Below are 26,560 nucleotides of genomic sequence, written 5' to 3' on the forward strand. Positions count from 1 at the left end.
TTCAAGCTGAGGAGACAGGGAGAATGAGAGAGCCATCAACAGAAATAGAAAACGGGGGGAGTGGGGAGGTGGGTTTGGGGGGAAAAATGAGAAGCTCAGTTTTGGTCATGTTTAATTTCAGGTGGCGTTGAGACATCCAGACAGCAATGTCAGACAAGCACGCTGAAACTTTGGTTTGGATGCAAGGTGAGATATCAGGGGTAGAAAGGTAGATTTGGGAGTCATCAGCATAGAGATGGTAGGAAAAGCCATGGGATGAGATTAATGAACCAAGGGAAGAAGTGTAAATAGAAAAGTAACCAATCAGTGTTACTACAAACATTGTTAATACCAAACAGATTCAAACTATCCCACACCACACGAAAAGATTGGTTACCTTCAACTGAGACTACCTAATTGCTTATTATGTAACACTTTATCCTATCACTGTTCAGTCAATGGCACAACCTGCCTCCTCCAAAACTGCTTATTGTGTAACTATTTCTTAAAAAGAAAAAAACCCTCATTCAACTGTTTCTTAAAACCTCGTTTACTATGTAACTGTTACCTATTTTATGCAACTTGGTCATGTGCTAGAGAATGACATGGGGATGGGGAACTGCAGTAACCACAGGGACGGGGATGAGGATAAGTACATAAGTACATAAGTAGTGCCATACTGGGAAAGACCAAAGGTCCATCTAGCCCAGCATCCTGTCACCGACAGTGGCCAATCCAGGTCAAGGGCACCTGGCACGCTCCCCAAACGTAAAAACATTCCAGACAAGTTATACCTAAAAATGCGGAATTTTTCCAAGTCCATTTAATAGCGGTCTATGGACTTGTCCTTTAGGAATCTATCTAACCCCTTTTTAAACTCCGTCAAGCTAACCGCCCGTACCACGTTCTCCGGCAACGAATTCCAGAGTCTAATTACACGTTGGGTGAAGAAAAATTTTCTCCGATTCGTTTTAAATTTACCACACTGTAGCTTCAACTCATGCCCTCTAGTCCTAGTATTTTTGGATAGCGTGAACAGTCGCTTCACATCCACCCGATCCATTCCACTCATTATTTTATACACTTCTATCATATCTCCCCTCAGCCGTCTCTTCTCCAAGCTGAAAAGCCCTAGCCTTCTCAGCCTCTCTTCATAGGAAAGTCGTCCCATCCCCACTATCATTTTCGTCGCCCTTCGCTGTACCTTTTCCAATTCTACTATATCTTTTTTGAGATACGGAGACCAGTACTGAACACAATACTCCAGGTGCGGTCGCACCATGGAGCGATACAACGGCATTATAACATCCGCACACCTGGACTCCATACCCTTCCTAATAACACCCAACATTCTATTCGCTTTCCTAGCCGCAGCAGCACACTGAGCAGAAGGTTTCAGCGTATCATCGACGACGACACCCAGATCCCTTTCTTGATCCGTAACTCCTAACGCGGAACCTTGCAAGACGTAGCTATAATTCGGGTTCCTCTTACCCACATGCATCACTTTGCACTTGTCAACATTGAACTTCATCTGCCACTTGCACGCCCATTCTCCCAGTCTCGCAAGGTCCTCCTGTAATCGTGCACATTCCTCCTGCGACTTGACGACCCTGAATAATTTTGTGTCATCGGCGAATTTAATTACCTCACTAGTTATTCCCATCTCTAGGTCATTTATAAATACATTAAAAAGCAACGGACCCAGCACAGACCCCTGCGGGACCCCACTAACTACCCTCCTCCACTGAGAATACTGGCCACGCAATCCTACTCTCTGCTTCCTATCTTTCAACCAGTTCTTAATCCATAATAATACCCTACCTCCGATTCCATGACTCTGCAATTTCTTCAGGAGTCTTTCGTGCGGCACTTTGTCAAACGCCTTCTGAAAATCCAGATATACAATATCAACCGGCTCCCCATTGTCCACATGTTTGCTTACCCCCTCAAAAAAATGCATTAGATTGGTGAGGCAAGACTTCCCTTCACTAAATCCGTGCTGACTTTGTCTCATCAGTCCATGTTTTTGTATATGCTCTGCAATTTTATTCTTAATAATAGCCTCCACCATCTTGCCCGGCACCGACGTCAGACTCACCGGTCTATAATTTCCCGGATCTCCTCTGGATGAGGACAGAGCTTGTGGGGACGGGGCGGGGACAGATCCCACGTGGACAAACTTTGTCCCAGAGTCATTTTCTACTTTGAAGCCTGTTAATGAACCAGACTGTTATTTATGTTTGATTGATGCCTACAAAGATATTTTGATTTTTTGGAAAAACAAGCAAACATACTGGCCACAACTAGCAAAATTTGAATGGGGGATCCTGTACATCCTGCTACCAGCACATCTTCTAAGAAGACAACTTCTATTCCAGGAAGGATTGTGGAAGACAGGAGAGCTAGATTGAATCCTGAGATTGTTGATGACTTCTTATTTATCCACAGATTAAAAAACCCTAACAGTGCTTCATAGGGCATATTTTTCCCTTCTAGGGCATATAGAACGGGTTGTATTTTGTATCCCTGGACATTATAACAGGGTGGATTAGGATTCCTTGGGGTAGTAGAAGTCAGCTATTGTTGGGGTTCGAAGGGTAGAGGGTGGTGGTGGGAAGGAGGGTTATTATAGCGGCTCATTGTTATTATTGTTTTCTATTTGTAATTTATACACAACAGTTGGACAGCATATTATTCCTTTTTATACTTTAATAAAAAGATTTAAATATAAAATCGTAAGTGTTCAAGGCTTCTGCAGATGAGGATAGAGCCCACAGGGATGGGTAGGGATGGGGACAGAACTTGCTTGTCCCTGTGTCATTCTCTATCATATGCCATGAGCTTGTTCAAAATATTTTTTGTTCTTCGCCTAGAGCTTAACGGTTAAGCGGATTATAAATGTCAAAATTAAATCAAATCATCTTTTCTTATGTCCAGGCTGGGCTGACTCAAAGCCATGGCTGCAGGAGATTTGCAAGGCTACAACATGGTCATCTGTCCACACTTTCATGTCTCACTATTGACTTGACCAAGAAAACCGACATGACAGTTGGTTTGGGCAGGCAGTCCTGCAGAATTTATTGTGTCTAGAATCTAACCCCACCCCCTCCTAGGCCTTGTTTTATTATTCCAGGCTGCACCTACGCAGCTAAGTGTATGTATATATATATATATATATATATATATAAAATTTCAGGTTGATTGAAGTTTCAGTCTCAACATTTCAAGACTATAATCTTAGCTTTGTTGCTTTCGGTGAGCCTGGTAGCTAGGGAGTCCCAGCTGTGAGAATAAGAAAGCCTGCTTGTCTTCAGAGAAAGCAAAGTTACTCACCTGTAGCAGATGTTCTCTGAGAACAGCAGGTTGATTATTCTCACATACCCTCCCACCTCCCCTAGGAGTTGAAGTTTTAATCTTTTGCCTGTTTCAGCTGACTGAGGTACCCGAACTTGCACATCAGGCAGGAAGACACCAGTGCATGCACGGTGGGATGCTGCTAGAATCGTCTGCATTACTGGCTAGTCAAAGTCCACACTGGGCACCGACAGATGACGTCATCCCAGATGTGAGAATAATCGGCCTGCTGTCCTCGGAGAGCACCTGCTACAGGTAAGTACCTTTGTATTATGTACCCTGCCTTAAGCATTTTGAAAGGGCACATTAAATATCTAATAAACGAAAAGAAGTATCGAATCAAGGGATGTGAGGACACATAATCAAGTCTACAGTTTCTTACCCTTAATTACTTCTTGAATATTTCTAAATTGTTCTTTATGTTGAAAGTGCATAGTTTATAGTGAAGATCAGTGAAAAACTACTTTAATGCATTTTGTATTTTATTTTTTAGACAGCAGAATGTGAAAGACATACAAGGGTGTGAAAACTTTTACAAGGCACAGTAAGTATTGTTTTTTCCTTTGCTGTTATCCTCTTCTCAATTATGTGGACCAAATTAAATTATTTTCCCTCTTGTTGCCTTTTTTGTTCCCCTTAAGGGTATCAATTTTCTGTGCTGTCATAGCATTGTTAGAAATCTTGAAAATTAAAAAAAAAAAAAATATGGAGGTTGAAAAATATTAACATCTCTGATCTACAAACACTCAAACATACATGTGAACTGGTAAGCCACCAACCAGAGAATCACTTGCATTCACCCCTCCCCCCATCCCCTTGTGAAGAAGTGCCTCCAACATGCAAGGTTCGTTCTCACAGCGCAAACCACCTAGCACTTTAGAAAGGCTTCTGCAAGAACCCCAAACAGTACACAGAGGACTGGGGGCCAGTAAAGGTAGTACCAGAATCACCCAACGTGCCATCAAGGGTTAGAGGTGGCAGCAGGATACACGAAGAGGGATAAAATAAAGGTTAATTCTGTCCATAGTAAAATGCATTTATTTTGCCAATTTAAAAAAAATGAATTACATGCTTTGGGGTATATTTCTTTAATGGAGTTGTCCAAATTGTTAAAACTCACTAAGTCACCACCCATAAATTATTTGTGAATCAAAGTGACCTTCTTAAAAATGTACACTTACAGATTTCACATTAAAAACCTCACTTGCAGACAAGTCTGCAACGGGTTGTGTCTCCCCTGGGACTTGCACGGTTTCCTCCCCATGGGCTGCTGTTCTAATGAATCCCAACCTCCTGTAGCAAGGCAGCTTGCTTCTAAAAACTGTCCCTGTGCCAGTAGATCTAGGTGCCCCTGGGCAGAGCAGTTTTTTTTTTTTCTTTAATAAGCAAAACATGTTAATAAGATTCGTCTCTTGTAATCCATTCAGTTCAGATCCAAACCCTCTGTCCTGTTCCTGGGGTCCTGTGGGTGAGGAATTGCTGACAGTCCCCATATTCCCCTTCCCCCAGCCAAACATGTTGGTGTCAGCTAGTGAAGGAGGGAAGAAAGGGGCTATTCCTACACATACGAGGGGTTCATTTATAGTAATCATTTATAGCAAAGACAATATAAAAACCAGGCTCCAGGGCAAAGTCTGCTTTCTTTCCTTCAGATCCACACTGTAGCCATGATGGTCATTCCAATAATTTGACTTATATGTCCCTTACTTCGCACATCATCTCCCCTTTAACCTCCTCAGTTTCTCTGATAAGGATTTCATGGAGATGACATAAAACAAAATTTTTAAAAGATAAGCAAGAGTTTGGGGAAGTACGTACATACATTATTTTCTCTCATTATCTTTCTTCACTCAATTTGGTTCAGCTCACAAAAAGCACAGTTTTGTCCTCATCATTTGATGCCATAGAATTTCAATGTATCCGAGAGCGCCCACGCGAACGCCCTTTGTTTCGCGACCGACTTCCTGACCAAGCCACTGCTGGTGGTGCGGGCTGTCCTGGAGAGCTCGGGCTAGGAGTATCATGTTGCGCCTGATCCGGTGAGCCGGGGCCAGAAACAGAAACAACAGGCTGCTCCTGATCCGGGGAGCCAGTGCCGGAAGTGGCAGGCTGCTCCTGATCTGGGGAGCCAGGGCCAGAAAGGGCAGGCTGCTCCTGGTCCAGGGAGCTCAGGATAGGAATGGCAGGCTGCTCGACAGCAACAGGTGATGCCTGTGGTGTGCCAGGGGCCTCTCCAGAAGAGCTAATGTAGGTTTGATTCTCCTGGCTGGCTGCTCGCTGCTCTCTCAGATGTTTGAGTTCATCCCGGATGTCAGTGAGAACACTCAGCAGCTGCAGCTGTAGCTCCCGGTCCTGTGCCCGTTGTTCACGCTGCTGAAGTCGATCTTCTTCCCACATGACCAGTTCCTGGTGGTAGAGGTGGTCCCACTGCTCCTCCAGCTCCAATAGACGGTGCACGTTAGTCCTCCACATTGTCCTCCGTTCCTCCCTCATGCAGGAGCAGTCTGCCCTTTCAGGCATGGCCGAAGATCCCGCTAGCACATTATCGCCCTCTTGTGAGGCTGAGGAAGGTAGAGAGTCCTCCCGGGCATTCTCACTGCGCTGCGGAGAGCCAGACTGCTGCTCCCACTCCTCCTGATGCTCCTGCCATGTGGGTGGTGCTAACACTCCTCCAGGCAGGGAGCTCATCTCCATTCCTTGGCTGCCGCCGCCAACTTCATTCTCCTCCTCTTCCTCTTCCTCCTTCAACCTCAGGGAATCAGATCCATGCAGCAGGCCCAGGGTAGGGTTCTCGGCATTGCCTTCTTGACCCCAGTCTGGATGAGCTGAGAGATGGCCCAGAGAATCTTCTGGTGAGGAGATCATTGAGCCCTGGGAGTCACAGCGAGAGGGTACATCCTGAGCTCCTGGCAGCAGGCCAGCATTGGCATCTTCTTCCACAGGTGGCCAGGTAGTCGGGCAAGGCTTGATATCAATGTCCATGTCGGGGCAGGGCTTGATGTCAATGTCCATGTCGGGGCAGGGTTTGATGTCAATGTCGGTCTCGGGGCAGGGCTTGATGTCAATGTCTGTGTTGGGGCAGATCTTGATGTTTGTATCAAGGCAGGGCTTGATGTCAATGTCTGTGTCGGGGCAGATCTTAATGTTGATGTCTGTATCAAGGCAGGGCTTGATGTCAGTGTCGGTGTCAGGGCAGATCTTGATGTTGATGTCTGTATCAAGGCAGGGCTTGATGTCGATGTCGGTGTCAGGGCAGATCTTGATGTTGATGTCTGTGTCGGGGCAGGGCTTAATGTCGATGTCTGTATCAGTCAGCATGGCATCGCCATCGCCATCAGGAGGCTCCTCCTTATGCCCTTCCTCACCCACGCCAATGAAGATTTGAGTTGCACCAACTACAGCAGGGGAGATCGCAGGTACTTCTGGAACTCTAGGTTCTGTCCGGGACAACACTGTATTGAAAAACAAAACACAATGTAACAGTAAATAAAACTGTATCACTATCTAGGGCATTTGGGTGGGGAAACAGAGAAAGTCAATTCCCTTCCTCTGGATTTATGTTTAGAAACACTTTACAGATGCTTCAAGGCTGGTTTTAACCCTTTAGTGTCCAATGTTCCTGTAATAAGCCATATGGGAACAGATTGATGGGAACATTGGCACCAACCTTGGACTATTTAGGTAGGCCTTTGATATAGATTTTACCTTGTTTGTCTCAAGTAGTCAGGTATGTCTTCCCTTGTTGGGCGGGGGGGGGGGGGGGGGGGGGGGGGAGGGAGCGAACTTAGAGTGCAAATATATATTTTTTTTCTTCTATTTGCTGTACTTTATTGATTGCAAATTTACCTTACACTACTGCTTGTTTCTATTTTGCTTTACTCTGTGTATGCATTATTTGTTTTTCCTTATAATCTGTAGTTTATTCAAATTTGTAAATTGTTGAGATATATTTCAATTTTGGTGGTGTATCAAGTATAATAAACCATAACCAAAGCTGATTTTTTTTTTTTAAATTTCCCATCCTATACTGTATGCTCGGCCAACATAAGTAACCAAAAATGTTGTATGGTAAAAGGGGTCCCCTCTGAGGCTAACCCTCAGTACTTTCCTTGTTTTGTTTTTTTTTTTTTTTTGGGGGGGGGGGGGGGGGGAGAAGGGGGATGGGGAGGGAAATTGCTGTTGCAGCTGCTCTCTCTCTCTAGGGCTGAGAACTGGCTTACAAAGTGTAATCTGCCCCTAGCAATATTCTCCACTTTGGTTCTGTGATTCTTACACCCACATCGCTGCTGCCTCCTGAAAACGGAACAAAGTTCAGATTTCTGTGGCTAGGATTACAAAGCAGTGATCCATGCAGTGGCTAACTCAGTGATTTTCAAACCTGTCCTGAAGCAACCCCAGCCAGTCTGGATTTCAGGTTCTCGGAGGACAAGCAGGCCATAATTCTTACGAGTAATGCGGTCCCACACTACCTGGTCCAGAGCTTATGACAAGCTTACAAGAGCTTTGTGGAGCACAAGACACACTCCACCGACCTTGCGCAAGTGTTTTCCTGCCCACCACAAGCGCATGGTTTCTACAGTTATTCTTCTACCCTGGTGAAGAGTGGCTGCTTTTGGTGGCAGCTCTTAACAGTCTGGTCTGGAAAGAGCTTTTTGGTGCCTTTCAGCTTGTTTTCCGCTTGGTTTCGGTGTGCTCGTGTTCGGGTCCCCTTTTCCTCTCCCCATACAGTTTTAGTTTCTTTTTTCCCCAAGTTTTAAGTTTCCTTTGTTTTCCATGTCATTAGGCCACGTTTAGGCTTCGATTTTAGTTGTTTTTTCTGGTGTCTTGTCCCTTTTTCTGGCACCATTGCTTTGTTGATTTACCTGCAGAGGTTTTCTATTCATGTCCACTCAAATTCCCAGTGGCTTCAAGAACTGTACCCGGTGCAATTGGACCATCTATGGCAAAGACATCCATTCTTAGTGTTTCCATTGTTTAGGGCCCGACCATAGCCCTGCTGTGTACTCTGTCTTTGGATGAAGAAACGGACACAAGTTGCCGGAGAGGCTCAACGCAAGAAGATTTTTGGAGCCAGGTCCAATTTCCTCAATATCGAGTACTGCATCGGAATCGTCGGTATGTATGGCTGTTGATAGGACTGTTGATACTGGAAGCAGTGGTGTGTCAAGTGGGTCTCTACCTGTCTTGATGCCCCCAGGACCATCCAGCGTCGGACCAGACCCTGAGGCAACGTGAGGATTTGACGTTGTCCTCGTCAGCACAAAGGAGCCTTGATGCAGAGCTTCTGGTGAAGGCCAAGAAGCATCAGTATTGATCATCCTCTATGAACGGTGCTGAGAGCTCTGGGACATCGAGGGATTCAGCACCCGAGAAGCGTCGCCACCGGGACTGCTCTCCCTCCATTCAGGAAATACCAATGCATTGGTCTCCTAGCAGCCTGGACCCAGCTCCCATCTTGGCCCTGACAGCTCTGCAATCTGTCTGTGAGCCAGCACTCCAGCTTTTCCCGGTGTCGGCACTTGATGAGCACATCCGGGCCTTTCTCCCTGAGCTCCTGGATGATCTCTTGCAACAGTGTGCATCGGCATAGGAGAGCCTGCCCTGCCTCCTGTTACACCACCGTTTGGCCCTCAGCCTGTGGTGCAGCCTCCAATGTCGACTGCTGCCCAAGCTGGCACTCCCTCGACGTTGGTGGAGAAAGCTTTGCCAGAGTCCAGGTGGGAGTCGACTCCTCGACATCCTTAAGGACATGGTTTCTCCAAGTCTACAGGCAGACTTGGTCTCAGCCCTCCCATGAGGAGGGATTGTCTGATACCGATAAGAAGCGCTCATGGCAGCTGGAGGAGGATCCACGGTACTTTTCAGAGGATGAGTCCTATAGCATTCCCTCCAAACCCTCCCCTCCATTTGAAAGGAGAAGATCCCCTCTGGAGAGCTTTTGAGGCATATTTTCAAAGCACTTAGCCTTCCAAAGTTCCATAGGTTTCTATGGAACTTTGGAAGGCTAAGTGCTTTGAAAATATGCCTCATTCTCTCTTTTGTGAAGGAAATGGCTAAGGCATTCCATTTCCTTTAGAGGTGGATGATGAGCCCAGAGCCAAGATGCTTGAGGTCCTGTACTACGAGTCTTCTCCTAGGGAGACTGTGACTGTCCCTCTCCATGAGGTACTCCAGGAAGTTCTCGTTTGGAAATGGAAGTTCCCTGTATCACTCCCGGTACTGCCAAAGAAGATCAACGCTATGTACCAGATCCACAACACACCTGGATTTGATAAGCCCCAGTTGCCTCATGATTCCATGGTGGTGGACTCCACCCTCAAAAGAGCCAGGATTTCTAGAGATTATGCTTTGGTACCCCTAAGCAGAGAAGCTCTTCACGAGCGTCTACTTGCGGAACTCAGTGCACATGATGCTGGACTTGACAGACTCTCTCCCAAATTTCTAAGCTGCATACAGTGCTGACGACAGATGCATCTCTCCTGGGTTGGGGGGGCTCATGTAGATAGCTTCACCTTCAAGGTGCTTGGTCCACCCAGGAAACGGATGTCTAGATCAATCTCCTGGAGCTTTGGGCGATCTGAATGTTCTAAAGGCTTTCAGAGATCTGATGTCTTACCAAATTGTACTCACTCAAACAATCAATCAGGTTGCCATGTACTACACCAACAAACAGAGGGGCACCGAATCACGCCCTCTGTGTCAGGAGGCAGTCTGGATGTTGTGTTGGGCTCGTCGGCATGACATGTACCTTCGAGCCACTTATCTGGTGGACAAAAACAACAGCCTGGCCGACAGACTGAACAGGGTTATGCAAATGCATGAGTGGTCTCTCAACGTGGGCGTTGATCTTTGCCACTCATATGAATCACAAGGTCCCTCAGTTCTATTCCAGGCTTCATGCCCACGACAGGCTAGTATTGGATGCCTTCCTCCTTCATTGGACAGGCCTTCTGTATGCGTACTCTCATATTCCTCTCATGGGAAAGACTTTGCTGAAACTCAGGCAAGACCGGGGGACCATGAGTCTGATTGCGTCTTACTGGCCTCAGCAGATCTGGTCCCTTCTTCTTCTGGATTTATCCTCCAAAGAACCCTGGAGATTGAAGTGTTTTCCATCCCTCATCAGGCGGAATGAGGGATTTCTGCATCCCAATCTTCAATCTCTGGCCCTCACAGCCTGGATGTTGAAAGCCTAGAATTTGCTTCCTTGGGTCTTCCAGAGGGTGTCTCCCGGGTCTTGCTGGCTTCCAGGAAAGAATTCCACTAAGAGGAGTTACTCTTTTTAAATGGAGGTTTGCCATCTGGTGTGAGGGCAAGCCCTAGATCCTATTTCCTGCCCTACACAGACCCTGCTTGAATACCTTCTGCACCTTTCTGAGTCTGATCTCATGACTAACTCCGTAAGAATTCACCTCATTGCAATTAGTGCTCATCATCAACGTGTAGAGGGTAAGTCCATCTCTGGACAGCGTGTAGTCGTTTGTTTCATGAGAGGTTTGCTTTTGTCAAAGCCCCCAGTCAAACCTCTGCCTGTATCATAGGACCTCAACGTCATTCTCACCCAGCTGATGAAAGCTCCTTTTGAGCCACTGAATTCCTGCCATCTGACCTGGAAGGTGATTTTCTTGGTGGCTGTTACTTCAGCTCGTACAGTCAGTGAGCTTCAGACCATAGTAGTGGATGCATCTTTTACTAAGTTTCATCACAACTCCGCATGCACCCTAAGTTCCTGCCAAAGGCTGTGTCTTGACTTGGGGAAAATCCACTGCTTATTTCTGGGATAAGCAGCATAAAATGTAACTTTTTCGGGATCTTGCCAGGTATTTGTGACCTGGATTGGCCACTGTTGGAAACAGAATGCTAGCCTTGATGGACCTTTGGTCTGTCCCAGTGTGGCAATACTTATGTAGTTTCATCTGAACCAGTCGATTGTCTTGCAAACATTCTTTCCCCAATCTCATGCCCATCCTGGCGAAAGTGCCTTGCACACCTTGGACTACACACGAGCATTGGGCTATTACATGGAGCGGACTGGGCCCCACAGTCCGCCCAACATTTTGTTTCTTTTGATCCCATTAGGATGGGGGTCGCCACAACATTCTTTCCCCAACCTCATGCCCATCCTGGCAAGAGCGCCTTGCACACCTTGGACTGCAAACAAGCATTGGCCTATTACATGGTGCGGACTAGGCCCCAACTTTTTGTTTCTTTTGATCCCAACAGGATGGGGGTTGCAATTGGGAAACGCACAATCTCTAACTGGCTGGCAGATTGCATTTCTTTTATTTGGCTGGGCTGACCCTGGAGGGTCATGTCAAGGCTCACAATAAGAACCATGGTGACCCTCAGGGGAAGGAATGCTGGCTTCGGCCTAACCCCTGGTAAGCCTTTCCTTGGCTGAGAGGTGCCCAGCTCTACCACCGGCTGCCTTTCAGGTGCTGTGGAGGCCTTGCAGCTCATCTGCATATCCTTACAGTCTTCTCTGGGGTGACTCCCAGGTCCACTACGATCCACTTGGGGCCTCTGCTCTAGGTGTCCAGCGCTCCCACCAGGTGCTGTGGAGGACTTGCAGCTCTTCTGCATATCTTCACAGCTGTATCCGGGGTGACTCCCAGGTCCACCCCGATCTTCCCAGGGCCCTCGCTCCAGGTGTCCAGGGTTTCCAGGTGCTTTTTGGCTAGGATCAGGCAACCCTCAGGGGGAGGAATGCTGACTTCAACCTAACCCCTGGTAAGCCTTTCCTTGGCTGAGGTGCCCAGCTCTACCACTGGCTGCCTTTCAGGTGCTGTGGAGGACTTGCAGCTCATCTGCATATCATTACAGCCTTCTCCGGGGTGACTCTCAGGTCCACTCCGATCCACTCACGGCCTCCGCTCTAGGTGCTGCGCACCATCGCATTTTCTCTTTACATTTATTTTTCTCCCAGTTACTACTTATGTGGCTCCAGTACACTTTTTCTTCTTGGTACTGTCCCTTCCTAATCTGTTTCTCCATCTGAAACCACTGTACACTGCAGGAACACATTGTCCACCCTCTGCACTCATCATCTCACCATCTCTTTTTTTTCCTCTTCCTTTTTCTCAGCTCTCAACCTTCAACATTTCCTTCCTTCCATTCAGCCATCTCCTTTCTATCGGAGTACATCTCGCCTTCGTCGCTGTCGTCATACCTCTAGTCCTACTCTTCTCCGTACTCTCTTGCTCCTTCTTCTGCTCTCCGCTGGGGACATTAATCCCAATTCTGGTCCTCCACATCAGCTCTCATCCTATTTGTGCAGGTCACACCGTGATATCTCCTATCTAATTTCTGTTCCTCTCCTCCCCCCTTCTTCCTTGCCTTTCTCTTGCGCTCTGTGGAATGCCCGCTCTGTCTGTAACAAACTTTCCTACATCCATGACCTCTTTATCTCTCGTACTCTCCATCTGCTTGCCATAACTGAAACTTGACTTTACCCTGAAGACTCTGCTTCAGTTGCGGCTCTATGCCATGGAGGTTATCTTTTCTCCCATACTCCTTGTCTGGTGGGCCGCGGAGGTGGTGTCGGGCTACTACTTTCACCCTCTTGCAGATTTCAACCTCTTCTTCCACCTCAGTCTCACTGGTTTTCTTCCTTCGAAGTCCACTCCATCCATCTATTTGCTCCTCTGCCTCTCCGAGTAGCAGTCATTTCTTGACCACCTGATAAGTCCCTTTCTTCCTTTCTCACTGACTTTGATGCCTGGCTTTCCTTCTTTCTTGAACCTTCATCTCCTTCCCTCATTCTTGGGGATTTTAACATTCATGCTAATGATCCCTCTGACTCTCATGCTTCCCAGTTTCTTGCTTTAACATCCTCTTTCAATCTTCAACTGTGCTCCACTGCCCCCACGCACCAGATTGGCCACTGTCTTGATCTTATCCTCTTCTCAAACTGCTCACTCTCCAGTTTCTCTGCCTCAACTCTTCCCCTCTCGGACCATCATCTGATAACTTTCACACTCTCCTCCCCAGTCCCGTCCAATCTTAACCAATACATTTAGGAATCTTCAGACTATTGACCCTTCTACCCTTCCTCCAGTGTTTCAAATCTCTTCTCTACCACTATGTTATTCAAGTCTGTCAATGAGGCTGTCTCTTCCTATAATACTATTCTCTTCTCTGCTCTGGATACTCTCGCTCCTCCCATTCCCCGTTCTGTAAAACGTACCAAACACCAGCCTTTGCTGACCTCTAGAATCCGCTACCTACGTTCCTGTGCCCGCTCTGCCGAACACCTTTGGCTGAAATCCCGTGCCCATGCTGACTTCATACATTTCAAATTCTTGCTGACCTCCTTCCAGTCTGCTCTTTTACTTGCCAAACAGGACTATTACATCCAGTTGACAAATTCTCTTGGCTCAAACCCTTGACGTCTCTTTGCCATACTGAACTCTCTCCTCAAAGTGCCTTCACCTCCAACTCCCCCCTTCACTTTCCCCCCCAGACTCTGGCTGAGTACTTTCATGATAAGGTCCACAAGATTAAACTTGAATTCTCAACCAGGTCACCTCCACCTCTCTTTCCCTTAGTCCATTCTCTCAACCCTCCAACCCCTGCCTCCTTTTCTGAAATCACTGAACAGAATACTACACATCTTATTTCCTCTTCAAACTAACTACCTGTTCCTCCGATCCTATTCCCACCCATCTACTTAACACTCTCTCTCCTACTGTCATATCCTCAATCTTTCATTTTCCACTGTGACTGTTCCTGATACCTTCAGACATGCTGTAGTCATATCACTCCTTAAAAAACCTTCATTGGACCCTACCTGTCCTTCCAACTATTGCCCCATCTCCCTCCTCCCTTTCCTATCCAAGATACTTGAACGTTCTGTTCACCGCCATTGCCTTGACTTTCTTTCATCTCAAGCTATTCTTGATCCACTTCAATCAGGCTTTCGCCCTCTTCATTCAACTGAAACAGTGCTTGCTAAAGTCTCCAATGATCTGTTCCTGGCCAGATCCAAAGGTCTCTATTCTATCCTCATCCTTCTTAATCTATCTGCTGCTTTTGACACTGTTGATCACAGCCTACTCCTTGATACGCTGTCCTCACTTGGATTTCAGGGCTCTGTTCTTTCCTGGTTTTCTTCTTATCTCTCCCAGCGTACGTTTAGTGTATACTCTAGTGGATCCTCCTCTACTTCTATCCCACGGGCTCTGTTCTTTCCTGGTTTTCTTCTTAGCTCTCCCAGCGTACGTTTAGTGTATACTCTAGTGGATCCTCCTCTACTTCTATCCCACTGTCAGTTGGTGTACCTCAGGGATCTGTCCTGGGACCTCTTCTTTTCTTCATCTATACTTCTTCTCTTGGTACTCTGTTCTCATCCCATGGTTTTCAGTATCATCTCTATGCTGATGACTCCCAGATCTACCTCTCCACACCAGAAATCTCAGCAGGAATCCAGGCCAAAGTATCAGCCTGCCTGTCTGACATTGCTGCCTGGATGTCTCAGCACCATCTGAAACTAAACATGACCAAGACTGAGCTTCTTATCTTTCCCCCCTAAACCAACTTCTCCTCCTCCCCCATTCTCTATTTCTGTAGATAATACTTTCATCCTTCCTGTCTCATCAGCTCGTAACCTTGGGGTCATCTTCAACTCCTCCCTCTCCTTCTCTGCACATATTCAGCAGACTGCTAAAACCTGTCGTTTCTTTCTCTGTAATATCACCAAAATTCGCCCTTTCCTTTCTGAGCACACTACCAGAACCCTCATCACCTCCTCTCGCTTAGACTATTGCAACTTGCTTCTCACAGGTCTCCCACTTAGCCATCTCTTTCCTCTTCAATCTGTTCAAAATTCTGCTGCATGACTAATATTCCTCCAGTGTCGTTATGCTCATATTGGCCCTCTCCTCAAGTCACTTCACTGGCTTCCTATCCGTTTCTGCATACAGTTCAGACTCCTCTTATTGACCTATAAGTGCATTCACTCTGCAGCTCCTCAGTACCTCTCCACTTTCATCTCTCCCTACATTCCTCCCCGGGAACTCCGTTCACTGGGTAATCTCTCTTATCTGCACCCTTCTCCTCCACTGCTAACTCCAGACTCCGGTCCTTTTATCTTGCTGCACCATATGCCTGGACTAGACTTCCTGAGCCGGTACGTCAAGCTCCATCTCTGGCTGTCTTTAAATCTAAGCTAAAAGCCCACCTTTTTGATGATGCTTTTAACTCCTAACCCTTATTCACTTGTTCAGAACCCTTATTTTATCATCCTCACTTTAATATTCCCTTATCTCATTTGTCTGTCCTAATTAGATTGTAAGCTCTGTCAAGCAGGGACTGTCTCTTCATGTTCAAGTGTACAGCGCTACGTACGTCTAGTAGCGCTATAGAAATGATAAGTAGTAGTACTAGTCGTCGTTGGTAGTCCACTTGCGGTCAGCGTCCACTGAAGAAAACTGCAAAACTATGACAAGGTCTTCAGTCCACACATTCACATCTCATTACTGCATTTAGCAGGATATTTGACGCAACAGTCGGTTCGGGCACTGTTGCAGACTTTGTTTGGGGTCTAGAATCAAACTCCACTCCCGGCCTGTTTTATTCTATTCTAGGCTGCACTCTCACTCAGTTCATATATAGTTTCAGGCTATTCTGAGTTATGTCCTCGTCACTGCAAGGCTTAATTGACCAATGTTTGTTGCTTTCTGTGCACCTGGATGCTAGGGATACCCACTTGTGAGACTTATGGCCTGCTTGTCCTCGGAGAAAGTGAAGATACTTATTGTAGCAGGTATTCTCTGAGGACAGCAGGCCTTATATTCTCACAAACCCACCCACCACTCCCCTTGGAGTTGTCTCCTGTTCTTCATTTTTATGCTGTAGTATTTAACTGCAGTAACTGTGATTTTGTGGCGGGCGGGAAGGCACTCTTTTAAAGCTTGTCATAAGCTCTGGACCAGGCAATGTGGACTGCATTACCCACCCACTTGCGAGAATACTTGCTACAGGTATCTTCGCTATATCCACAATGAATATGCATGAAATAGATTTGCATACCAAGGAGGCAGTGTATGTAAATTGATCTCATGAATAGTCATTGTGGCTATCTTGAATACCTGACAGGCTGGGGTTCACTCAGGACAGATCTGGGAATCACTGGGCTAAGTTATGATTGCACATAGGAGATCTATCAAATGCAACCCCTGTGAACTTTCATGTCTGATCTGTGGCCCTTACATTTCCTTTGCCTTGCTTCATGTGTGATGTCCATCAGGTAGATTTCCTATTTCTCTAGCAACAGAAGCTCTATAGAGACAAAGACAGCTAGAGATACTGCCAAACCTCACCAAGACAACGAACTGCAGGCCACATGGAGTTGCCTGCTGTGGAACAGGAGTAAGAGTTGTGAACCTTTAGAACATAAGTCTAAATGGCAGAGACCTACAGCTGTGATATCTCCTGTCAGTTCTATGCAGAGGGACATTTTTTGCCCTGTATTCAGCAGCATCATGGATCAACCTTGAGGACCAGCAGAACACAGGAGCAAAGAATCTGCTGGTACAAGACACAAAGTTAAATATCGACTCTCCTTTGTTTAGAGCTGAAGGTAGAACCGAGGAGGATGTCAGGGTGCAGCTGATCCTGGTCATACATCAGTTCTGCTATGCCATTCTCCCTAAGGTAACCAATGACTTCAGGGCCAAGACTTTACATGCTGAAGGTTTATTTAAACTTGTCTCTACATGAACTTGCATCCAATAGGAGGCACGACAGACTAATGGGAAGATAATTATACGAATTAATAATTTGTTGAATCAATATGTTGAGATCACCTCTGGAAGTAGATAGCTTGTTAACATATATGGTACATTAAGAAAAAAGGAACAGAGAAAAATTCAGAATCCTGTCTTTGTTTTATTTGGCTACCTTGATCATCTTCTGCAATAACTAGAAAGATGGCATATAAAACATTTTAAAATCAATCAATCTGCAGTAAGTCGTAAGTTTCTAATCATATATAAAAGTAGTTGGATTTATGACAGTGGGGTCTATGTGTTTACACTGGAAGGGGGACACCAGGAAGAAGGGAGCTGAGCTGGAATTATCTCAGATCTTGTGACTGGTGAAGCGAGAGTAATTGGGCAACACCCTGTGATTTAAAGAGTAACAAATGTTTCCAAATTTGGGTAATCAGAACAAATAAGTGCTATGGAAAAACAAAGGCAGATGTATTCTAAACGCTCCACCAAAACCTTCACAAAAGGCTTTTGATAAATGTCTTCTACTCATTTTTAGCCTGCTTCCCACGGTGGAGGGAACGGCTTGTTAATTTGTCCGTTTCCCACTAATAACTTTTCCATTCAATATCCTATCCAAGCCAGGGGGACAAAGATTTTAAAGGAGATAATTATTTTCAATCCAAATATTTAAGGATTATGAATGTGAATGCGTCCTTCCATAAAATCTCTTTTTGTTCTTTCCTACCCACAGATGCTGGAAAGAAATTATACAAAGGATCACAAAGTGGAGTGGAGGCTTGAGACCACTGACTTACCCATGCCTACTATTACTTCATTTCCTCCGGAGGAAGCCCTGGCAAAACAACTTCGTACAGAGGATTTGTACTGAAGACAATTTGAATTGAACAGATGTTATTTGATGGAACGTTTATTTATGGTATTGATAATTTGATCTCTACTGAGGACATATTTGACATTTTGGATTTGCTCTCTGATATCACAGTGGATACCACCCTTCTTGTGTAGTTGTGCTAGAGGAGAACCACCTGTGACAAGATAAGTTCTGATATACATTTATGATTTTGGACATTTTTCTGACTGTTGCTATCAATGGCTACATGTTTAGGTGCTGCTGCAATGACTGAAATTAATGAATGCCAGAGGTTATGGTATTCACTGATGGGTCTCCAGTTGTACAGATATTCAGGTGACCAGTTTTGTGAATTCTTTTCCCCTTATTATATATATTTTTTGTATTTTCCAAAGTAATTCTTACAATTCAGTGGAACAGGACTACATTTGGCATGGGGGAAAAATGGCGAACAGAGTTCAAACATCAGCTAGATCAGACTAAGGGCTCCAGCGAAATAATGCCTCCCCAGAAAATGGACCAATGCATCTCTATGGGAGAAGTAGCTCTGGATTCTGCAACACAGAAACTCTGATACAATTAAACAGGAAAAGCATGTGGAACATGGCTTATGAAATGCTTTCCGACTCCTCTGAATTGGTTTTGTTTTTGGGTTTTTTTTTGCAGCACAGATACTATCCCTTGGTAACTTTTCTGGCTGAATTAAAAAAAAATATATTGTGCAGCTGAGGCACAAGAGACATAACAGAGGGAAGGATCTAAGGCAGAAAGGGGGGGGGACTATTAGGGGAAACAGCATTTTCCATCATTTCTCCAATACATTTTATTTTAATGTACTGGGGTGTTTTACTGGTGCTTATTAAACATAGCATTAAAAGCCCCTATAGGAGAAATTGTTTTAGTAAATTCCAAAATGCATAGACAGCATAATGTTTTAAAGTAAATGTGATAACATAAAATGCCATGCATAATATCTACATTTTAACAGCTTGTTGTGTTATTGACTTTCTGTGAAATTACTCATTCAGTTCTAGGTTTTCTTTGATTTCTTAAATGCCAGTGGTAGGTTTCTGTGTACTGTGGCTGTGCTGTTCACAGGCCTTAGAACACCATGGCCACCTTGGCCAAATTTAGAACATAAGGCAGGAGTCTGTTTTTTTTTCTTAATGCAATCAGCACATTACATCCACGCTGCACATGATTATGGAGTTCAATGCCAAGACGAGTTGCTTAAATGTAAAAAAACAAAACAAAAATCAAGACATGACTGGTCAGATTCAGTGAAATAAGAAGGGAAAGGGACTTGACATACCGCCTTTATGTGGTTTTTTGCAACTACATTCAAAGCGGTTTACATAGTATATACAGGAGTAGCCTAGTGCTTAGTGCAGCGGACTTTGATCCTGGGAAACTGGGTTTGATTTTCGCTGTAGCTCCTTGTGACTCTGGGCAAGTCACAACCCTTCATTTTCCCAGGTACAAAATAAGTACCTGTATATAATATGTAAACGGCTTTGAATGTAATTGTAAAAACCACAGAAAGGTAGTGTATCAAGTCCCATTCCCTTTCCCTTATTTGTACCTGGGGCAATGGAGGGTTAAGTGACTTGCCCAGAGTCACAAGAAGCTGCAGTGGGAATCGAACCCAGTTCCCCAGGACCAAAGTCTGCTGCACTAACCACTAGGCTACTCCTCCACCTCATTCTGCTTCAAGAGCTGAATTTCAAGGATAAGAAGAAAGTCTTTAGAAAAGATCATTAATCACCCCCAAAAAGTGGTAAAAATTGTCAGTTTAATTTGTAATGTTATATTTGGACATACAGTAGATTACCCTGTATTCTGAACTTGGCAGGAAGTTTATTTTAAGTTTAGAGACCGAGTCCACCAGGGACAGAGAAAGTACCTTCATATAATAAATGTAAACTGCTTTTGGTTGCAGCATAGAAAGTTGGAATATCAAATCTATGACTCTTTAGCCTTTAATTATAATTTTAGTCGGCTCTTAATCACACAAGATGTTTCTTCTGTTTCTTAACTGCTCTAAATGTGTTTGATAATATTGTATTGAGTTGTATGTATGGTAAGATTGGCTATTTTACTATTATTTATGTTTTATATGGGATGGGCTTTATTTACAATGCTATATACAATTTACTGTTCACACTGGCTAATAGGGTCAGATTTTTGTAATTGTATTTGTGATATATAATGCTAAGAGAACTGTAGTATCCTGTATAAGCCTGTGGTTGATTATAACCTGCACCGATTGGGTAATTACACAGTGAATAGCAGAATATAAGAATTGAAGATAATTACATTTTTAACTGTAAACATATTACTTTGGCAACACATGTAAAATGGTCTGGGCCACTGCCTCCCCAAAACTCCACTGAATGGATCGCAGATGGTAATGAAGTTTTGTTGAAAGAAAAATAAATAAATAGAAATGTCTAATTAAGATACATACTGGTTAAAACTAGGCAGCAGTTACTGGGGCAGGGCTTCTCAACCCAATCTTCGGGGCACATCAAGTCCCATTGGGTTTCCAGGAATATTCATGAGATAGATTTGCATACCAAGGAGGAACTGCATGCCAATCTCATGCATATTCATTATGGATATCCAAAAAAGCCAATGGGACGTGGTGTGCCCACAGGACTGGGTTGAAAAGGCCTAGAATAAGGGAGCAGAAATGCTTCCTAATTAGTGATGAGTATGAGGGGGTAGAACAGACCACTCGACCCACTGTGCAATTTAATCAACAGGGCCAACACTGGCTCCCAAGAGATTGAACACGTGAAGATGGGACCTTTGTGGTCCTGACTGTGCATAGTAACATAGTAGATGATGGCAGATAATGCATGGCCCATTCAGTGTGCCCAATAAGATAAACTCATAGCATGTGTTGTAGTATAACATTTTCTTGATCATGATCTCTCCTTACCATTTTCAGAGCACAGACTGTAGAAGTCTACCCTGAACTAAACATACTCCCTAACTACTGGTGGTGCTGTTGAAGACCATTCCAGCTCTCCAGATGTGTCTAGCCATAATCGGGGCAAAGACAGTAGAAGTCTGCATGGCACTGGCTTCATTTTCCAGTTACTGAAGTCACTAAGCACTGTTAAGGTTTCTTTTGCTTCCATTCTCTTTCCATATCCTTTATGAATCCTTGTGTTTATCTCATGTATTTTTGAATTCTGATACTGTTTTCGTTTCCACCACTTCCCGTGGGAGGTTATTCCAGGTATCCACCACTCTCTCTGTGAAGAAGTACTTCCTGACATTACTTTTAAGTTGATCCCCCTGCAACCTCAATTCACATCCTCGTGAGCTGGAACGTCTTTGGACGATCCTTTTGTTGGGCCAACGAAAGCTGTCATATACCGCAAAGATCCAGCCTTCTCCAGGACCAATCCAATTATCATAACTCAGTGATAAGTTCATCCTCCAGACAGCTGGTTTTCTCATTTTATCTAATTTAACTCTGGAATCCTATCTGCTTGTATGGCAGTGATATTGGACAAGTGTATTACTGATGTTAATCCTAAAAAGTCAGGTGGCTCTCCCAACTGTCAGATTTCATTTTGGATGACAGGGAAGCTTGGGACCCGGTCTGAAACTCCCCCACCAGCTCATATCCCTGCTCAAAGAATAAAGTCCAAAATGCTGCCTAAACCTTCCTCATCCACTAACTTTCATGACCAATCCTACTCAAAGATGAGAAGTCTGCATGCACAAAAACCCAGAAGGCATAACTCCAAGAACTTTTATGAGAGATCATGTGATGTGTTTTGCTCCGACCCCCCAAAAAATAAAAAATCTGGCCCATCCATGACTAAAGCTCATTGTACTATCTACGCTTTTGCTAGTATCATGCATCTGGGCTTGTATGGATAGATATTTGGCCAAATCAGCAGAGGTGATGGCATCTTCAGGCAACAAGAACTCAACAACCATGCCTTTATAATCAGAGCTTTGAGAGAACATAGTACAGAACTGCTGTACCACATAACAGTCAGCAGGGTACTCCTTAACCCCTAGTCTTCCATAGTGGGATGCTGGACTAGTCTAGCAGGACTCAAGGAAAGGAAATTAACAGGTAAGAATAATTTTCATCTCCCTTATCTAGCTAGACCAGTCCAAACCAGTAGGATGTAGCAAAGCTTATATCTCCAGATGGAAGACAAGGTTTCCTATACAACTGCTTTACCAAAGGCATTATCACCTCTGACCCACTGAATCAGTTTGTAATACTTCACAAAAGAATGAAGAGAGGTCCAAGTCGCCGTCTGGCAAATGTCCTCTGGGGAGGCAGCCTCAGCCTAAGAAGTGGCACCTCAAATATTGTGTTCAATTCTGGTCGCCGCATCTCAAAATAGATATAGTGGAATTAGAAAAGGTGCAGAGAAGGGCGACGAAAATGATAAAGGGGATGGGACGACTTCCCTATGAGGAAAGGCTAAAGCGGCTAGGGCTCTTCAGCTTGGAGAAAAGGCGGCTGAGGGGAGATATGATAGAGGTCTATAAAATAATGAGTGGAGCTGAATGGGTAGATGTGAAGCATCTGTTCATGCTTTCCAAAAATACTAGGACTAGGGGACATGCGATGAAGCTACAATGTAGTAAATTTAAAACAAATCGGAGAAAATGTTTCTTCACTCAACGTGTAATTAAACTCTGGAATTCGTTGCCAGAGAATGTGGTAAAGGCGGTTAGCTTAGTGGAGTTTAAAAAAGGTTTGGACGGCTTCCTAAAGGAAAAGTCCATAGACCGTTATTAAATGGACTTGGGGAAAATCCACTATTTTTGGGATAAGCAGTTTAAAATGTTTTGTACATTTTTGGGATCTTGCCGGGTATTTGTGACCTGGATTGGCCACTGTTGGAAACAGAATGCTCCTTTGGTCTTTCCCAGTATGGCAATACTTATGTAGTTAAATGGGTTTCAAGAAAAACTGGAACCACCTTATTTGCCAAAATATAAGCATCCTCTATGGCAGCCAAATTTCAGTTTTGGTGCTAAAACTGGCCCAAAATCCATTTTCTGCATGGTTTCGGTTTCAGCTGAAAGGGTAAAGCCACTGTTTCAGTTTTAGCCAAAACTCTCTGTTTACAGTGGAAGCCAAACATTTGGGCTTTGTCCTGTTTCCCTCCTTTCTTCCTCCTTCCTCCAATCCATTTTCTGCATGGTTTCGGTTTCAGCTGAAAGGGTAAAGCCACTGTTTCAGTTTTAGCCAAAACTCTCTGTTTACAGTGGAAGCCAAAAATTTGGGCTTTGTCCTGTGTTTCCCTCCTTTCTTCCTCCTTCCTCCAAACAGGAATTACCCTCCACCTGCCCTTTGGCAGCACTCACCAACGAAGAGGGCTCTGAGTTTGGGCATGTCAGAGCTCTTCCTCTCAGGGGGACTTCAGATATTTCATAGCAATCTGCTCTAGCCAGAGAGCCTTCATCATTGGTCAGCTGCTGAGCTCAGGCATGTCATGGTCCTGCCCCTCGACAGCACAGCACATACTGAGTCTAGGTTCTCTAATTTCTTCAGGACCACCTCTGAAAGGTCCCAATGGAGGGGGAAGCTTTTCGATGGTTTACGGTAAACCGTGAGGATGGAGTGTGTCCCTTGTCTCCTCTGAGGGTGAGGTAGATAATCAAAGAATCTGTAATTTGATCAATATGGGCAAGAAGCGCATCCTGCCTGAAAAGCCTCACCCACAGAGGAATTTTTTTTAAACGCCTTTATTGGGGCTGCAGCCAAGGCTACCTGTAAAGCCTTCTCAAACTGATTTAGATAAAAAAAAAAAAAAGTATGATCACGTGACACCTCTTTTGGTGTCTCTTCATTGGTTGCCTGTAAGACCGCAAAGATTTTTTTTTCTAATCTGAACTTCTCTCAACATACAAAAATACACTGATATTTTTAAAATGCTTTAATTTTACACTTTCCATCGTTGAATTTTTGAACAATTTTTCTCTTTTCAGGCAGTCCAGATATGGCATGCATTATCCTCCTCAGACAGAACATCGTGCTACTTTACTTTCCAAAACAATTAAAAACGTGAGAGAGAGAGAGAGACTAATGGGCTCACCTCCTGCCTGCTGGAGACTGAGAAAATACTGAGGCTAAGGTCACATGGCCAGGGCTCTTATTGGCTCTCTAGAGTCACAGTTTTTTTCTCAGTCTCCACCTGCTGGAAGACGAGCACAACCCATCAGTCCAATCCTGGTCCAGTCCGGAGGGACGCAAAGGAAATTTCTTTAGTTTTATCATTGGTTAATTCATTGTGACCTTTTTTTTTACCTTACTGCGAACTGTTTTGGACCAATTATTGGGATTAAGTGGTCTATAAGAAATTAGATTAAAAGGGGAAATTAGGTTCTTACACCTTGATAATTTTCTTTCCTTTAGTCACAGCACATGAATCCATTAACTGATGGGTGTTATCCGCCTACCAGCAGGTGGCGATGGAGAACACTGAAAGCACATGGTGTTCCTGGATGCCCAGCCCCCTCTGCCTTCAGTATATGAAGTTTCCAAAGCAGAGTGAATAAAAAGGCAAAATAACAAACTTTCCTCACAGAGAACAAACGCCCCATGAACCGGAGCAATAACCAAACAAAGGAGGGACATTATCAACCTCCTGCAATAAAAACAGCATGTAGTCACTCTGATAGCTTGTCTTCAAGTACTCCTGATGAGGCACAATGTCTGTATCCAACATCTGTTAGATTGTAAGCTCTTTGAGCAGGGACTGTCTTTCTTCTATGTTTGTGCAGCGCTGCGTACGCCTTGTAGCGCTATAAAAATGCTAAATAGTAGTAGTAGTAAAAGTCAGACAGGTTTAGGGGGAAAGATAAGAAGCTAAGTCTTGGTCATGTTTAGTTTCAGATGGCGCTGAGACATCCAGGCAGCAATGTCAGACAGGCAGGCTGATACTTTGGCCTGGATTTCGGCTGAGATTTCTGGTGTGGAGATGTAGATCGGAGTCATCAGCGTAAAGGTGATACTGAAAACCATGGGATGAGATCAGAGTACCAAGGGAAGAAGTATAGATGGAGAAGAGAAGAGATCCCGGGACAGATCCCTGAGGTACACCAACTGACAGTGGGATAGAAGTAGAAGAGGATCCACTAGAGTATACACTAAAGGTACGCTGGGAGAGATAAAAAGAAAACCAGGAAAGAACAGAGCCCTGAAATCCAAGTGAGGACAGCGTATCAAGGAGTAGGCTGTGATCAACAGTGTCAAAAGCAGCAGATAGATCGAGATGGATGAGGATAGAATAGAGACCTTTGGATCTGGCTAGGAACAGATCATTGGAGACTTTAGCAAGCGTTGTTTCAGTTGAATGAAGAAAAAGCCAGATTGAAGTGGATCAAGAATAGCTTGAGATGAATGGGTTGTGTCCGCTCGTAGACAACTTCTGCTCCATGGAATGCCTCGTGTGGGGTACCTCAGGGCTCGCCCCTCTCGCCAACCTTATTTAATGTTATGTTGATACCTTTAGCCTCTGCTCTATCTAAATTAGACCTCAATCCTTTCATTTATGCTGACGATATTACCATCTATATCCCCTTTCATACCACCGTTGCACAAATCGCTACTCTCATCGATGCTTGCTTCTCCACTATTGATCACTGGGCCCAGGTGTTTCGCTTTAAACTAAACCAGGACAAACCTCAATGTCTTATACTCTCGTCCACCCATTCCCAAATAACTAACAGACAACACTTTCAGTGAAGGGTCACACTCTTCCAGTTGCTAACAGTCTTCGGCTTTTAGGAGTGCACCTGGACAAGCACCTCCAGTTGGATAACCATGCGTATCTGGTCTGTAAAAGAATGTTTAGTGCCATGTGGAGGCTCCGACGTATAAGATATTTCCTAACCAGAGATCTGTTCCGCACATTTGTGCATTGGCTTGTCCTCTCCCACCTAGACTACTGCAGCGGTATTTATGCGGGTTGCAAGGCCTCTCTACTGAAAAAGTTCCAAACAGTCCAGAACACTGCCACGAGACTGATTCTGGGTGGACACCGTTTTGCACATGCCGAGCCATTGCGCTTCAGACTCCACTGGCTACCTGTACAGGAGCGTATTTTGTTTAAGCTCTGCTCCTTAACCCACAAAATCATGTATGGGCTTGCTCCGGTCAATATGTTCCCCTTGACTGACCTTCCGCCCAGGAATGCTGCGCCTGCATCACGATCTTACCTCCATCTACACTTTCCAAGCTGCAAGGGCGTCAAGTATAAGAAGATTTTCTCCTCCTCTTTCCGCTACTGGTGCCCTAAATATTGGAATGCCCTCCCGCAGCACCTCAAAACGCAGGTGGACCACTTCTTCTTCAAGGAACTGCTGAAGACTTACTTATTTGCTAAAACTTACTCCCTCTACTACTCTGCTGATTGATATGCCCTTCATGATCCCCTCCCTGCTTAGTTTTTATTGTTAGTTGATGCTCCCCCTGTTTACTCCTTCTTCTCTCTGCTCTATTTTCCTACATTGTATACTTTCCTGCCTTTTTTTTTTTTTACTTACTGTAAGCCACATTGTGCCTGCATGAGTGGGAAATTGTGGGATATAAATGAACCTTAAATAAATGGACACAACCCATTAGTCTGGACTGGTCTGGTGTAGATGA

General features: G+C 44.6%; 1 protein-coding gene across 6 annotated transcripts in view; it reads right to left on the reverse strand.

The window, feature by feature from the left end:
- Positions 1–3,797: 3,797 nt before the first annotated feature.
- The window catches only part of LOC115465711, a 61,845-nt gene continuing 39,082 nt past the window's right edge, over positions 3,798–26,560 (reverse strand). For all 6 annotated transcript variants that reach the window (XM_030196433.1, XM_030196391.1, XM_030196400.1 and 3 more), the window contains one exon: positions 3,798–6,788. In XM_030196433.1, the coding sequence (XP_030052293.1) occupies positions 5,248–6,788 (1,541 nt within the window). In that variant the 3' untranslated portion in view covers positions 3,798–5,247. The remainder of the gene's footprint in view (positions 6,789–26,560) is intronic.

Source organism: Microcaecilia unicolor, chromosome 1, assembly GCF_901765095.1.
Source record: "Microcaecilia unicolor chromosome 1, aMicUni1.1, whole genome shotgun sequence".
NCBI classification, from domain to species: domain Eukaryota; kingdom Metazoa; phylum Chordata; class Amphibia; order Gymnophiona; family Siphonopidae; genus Microcaecilia; species Microcaecilia unicolor.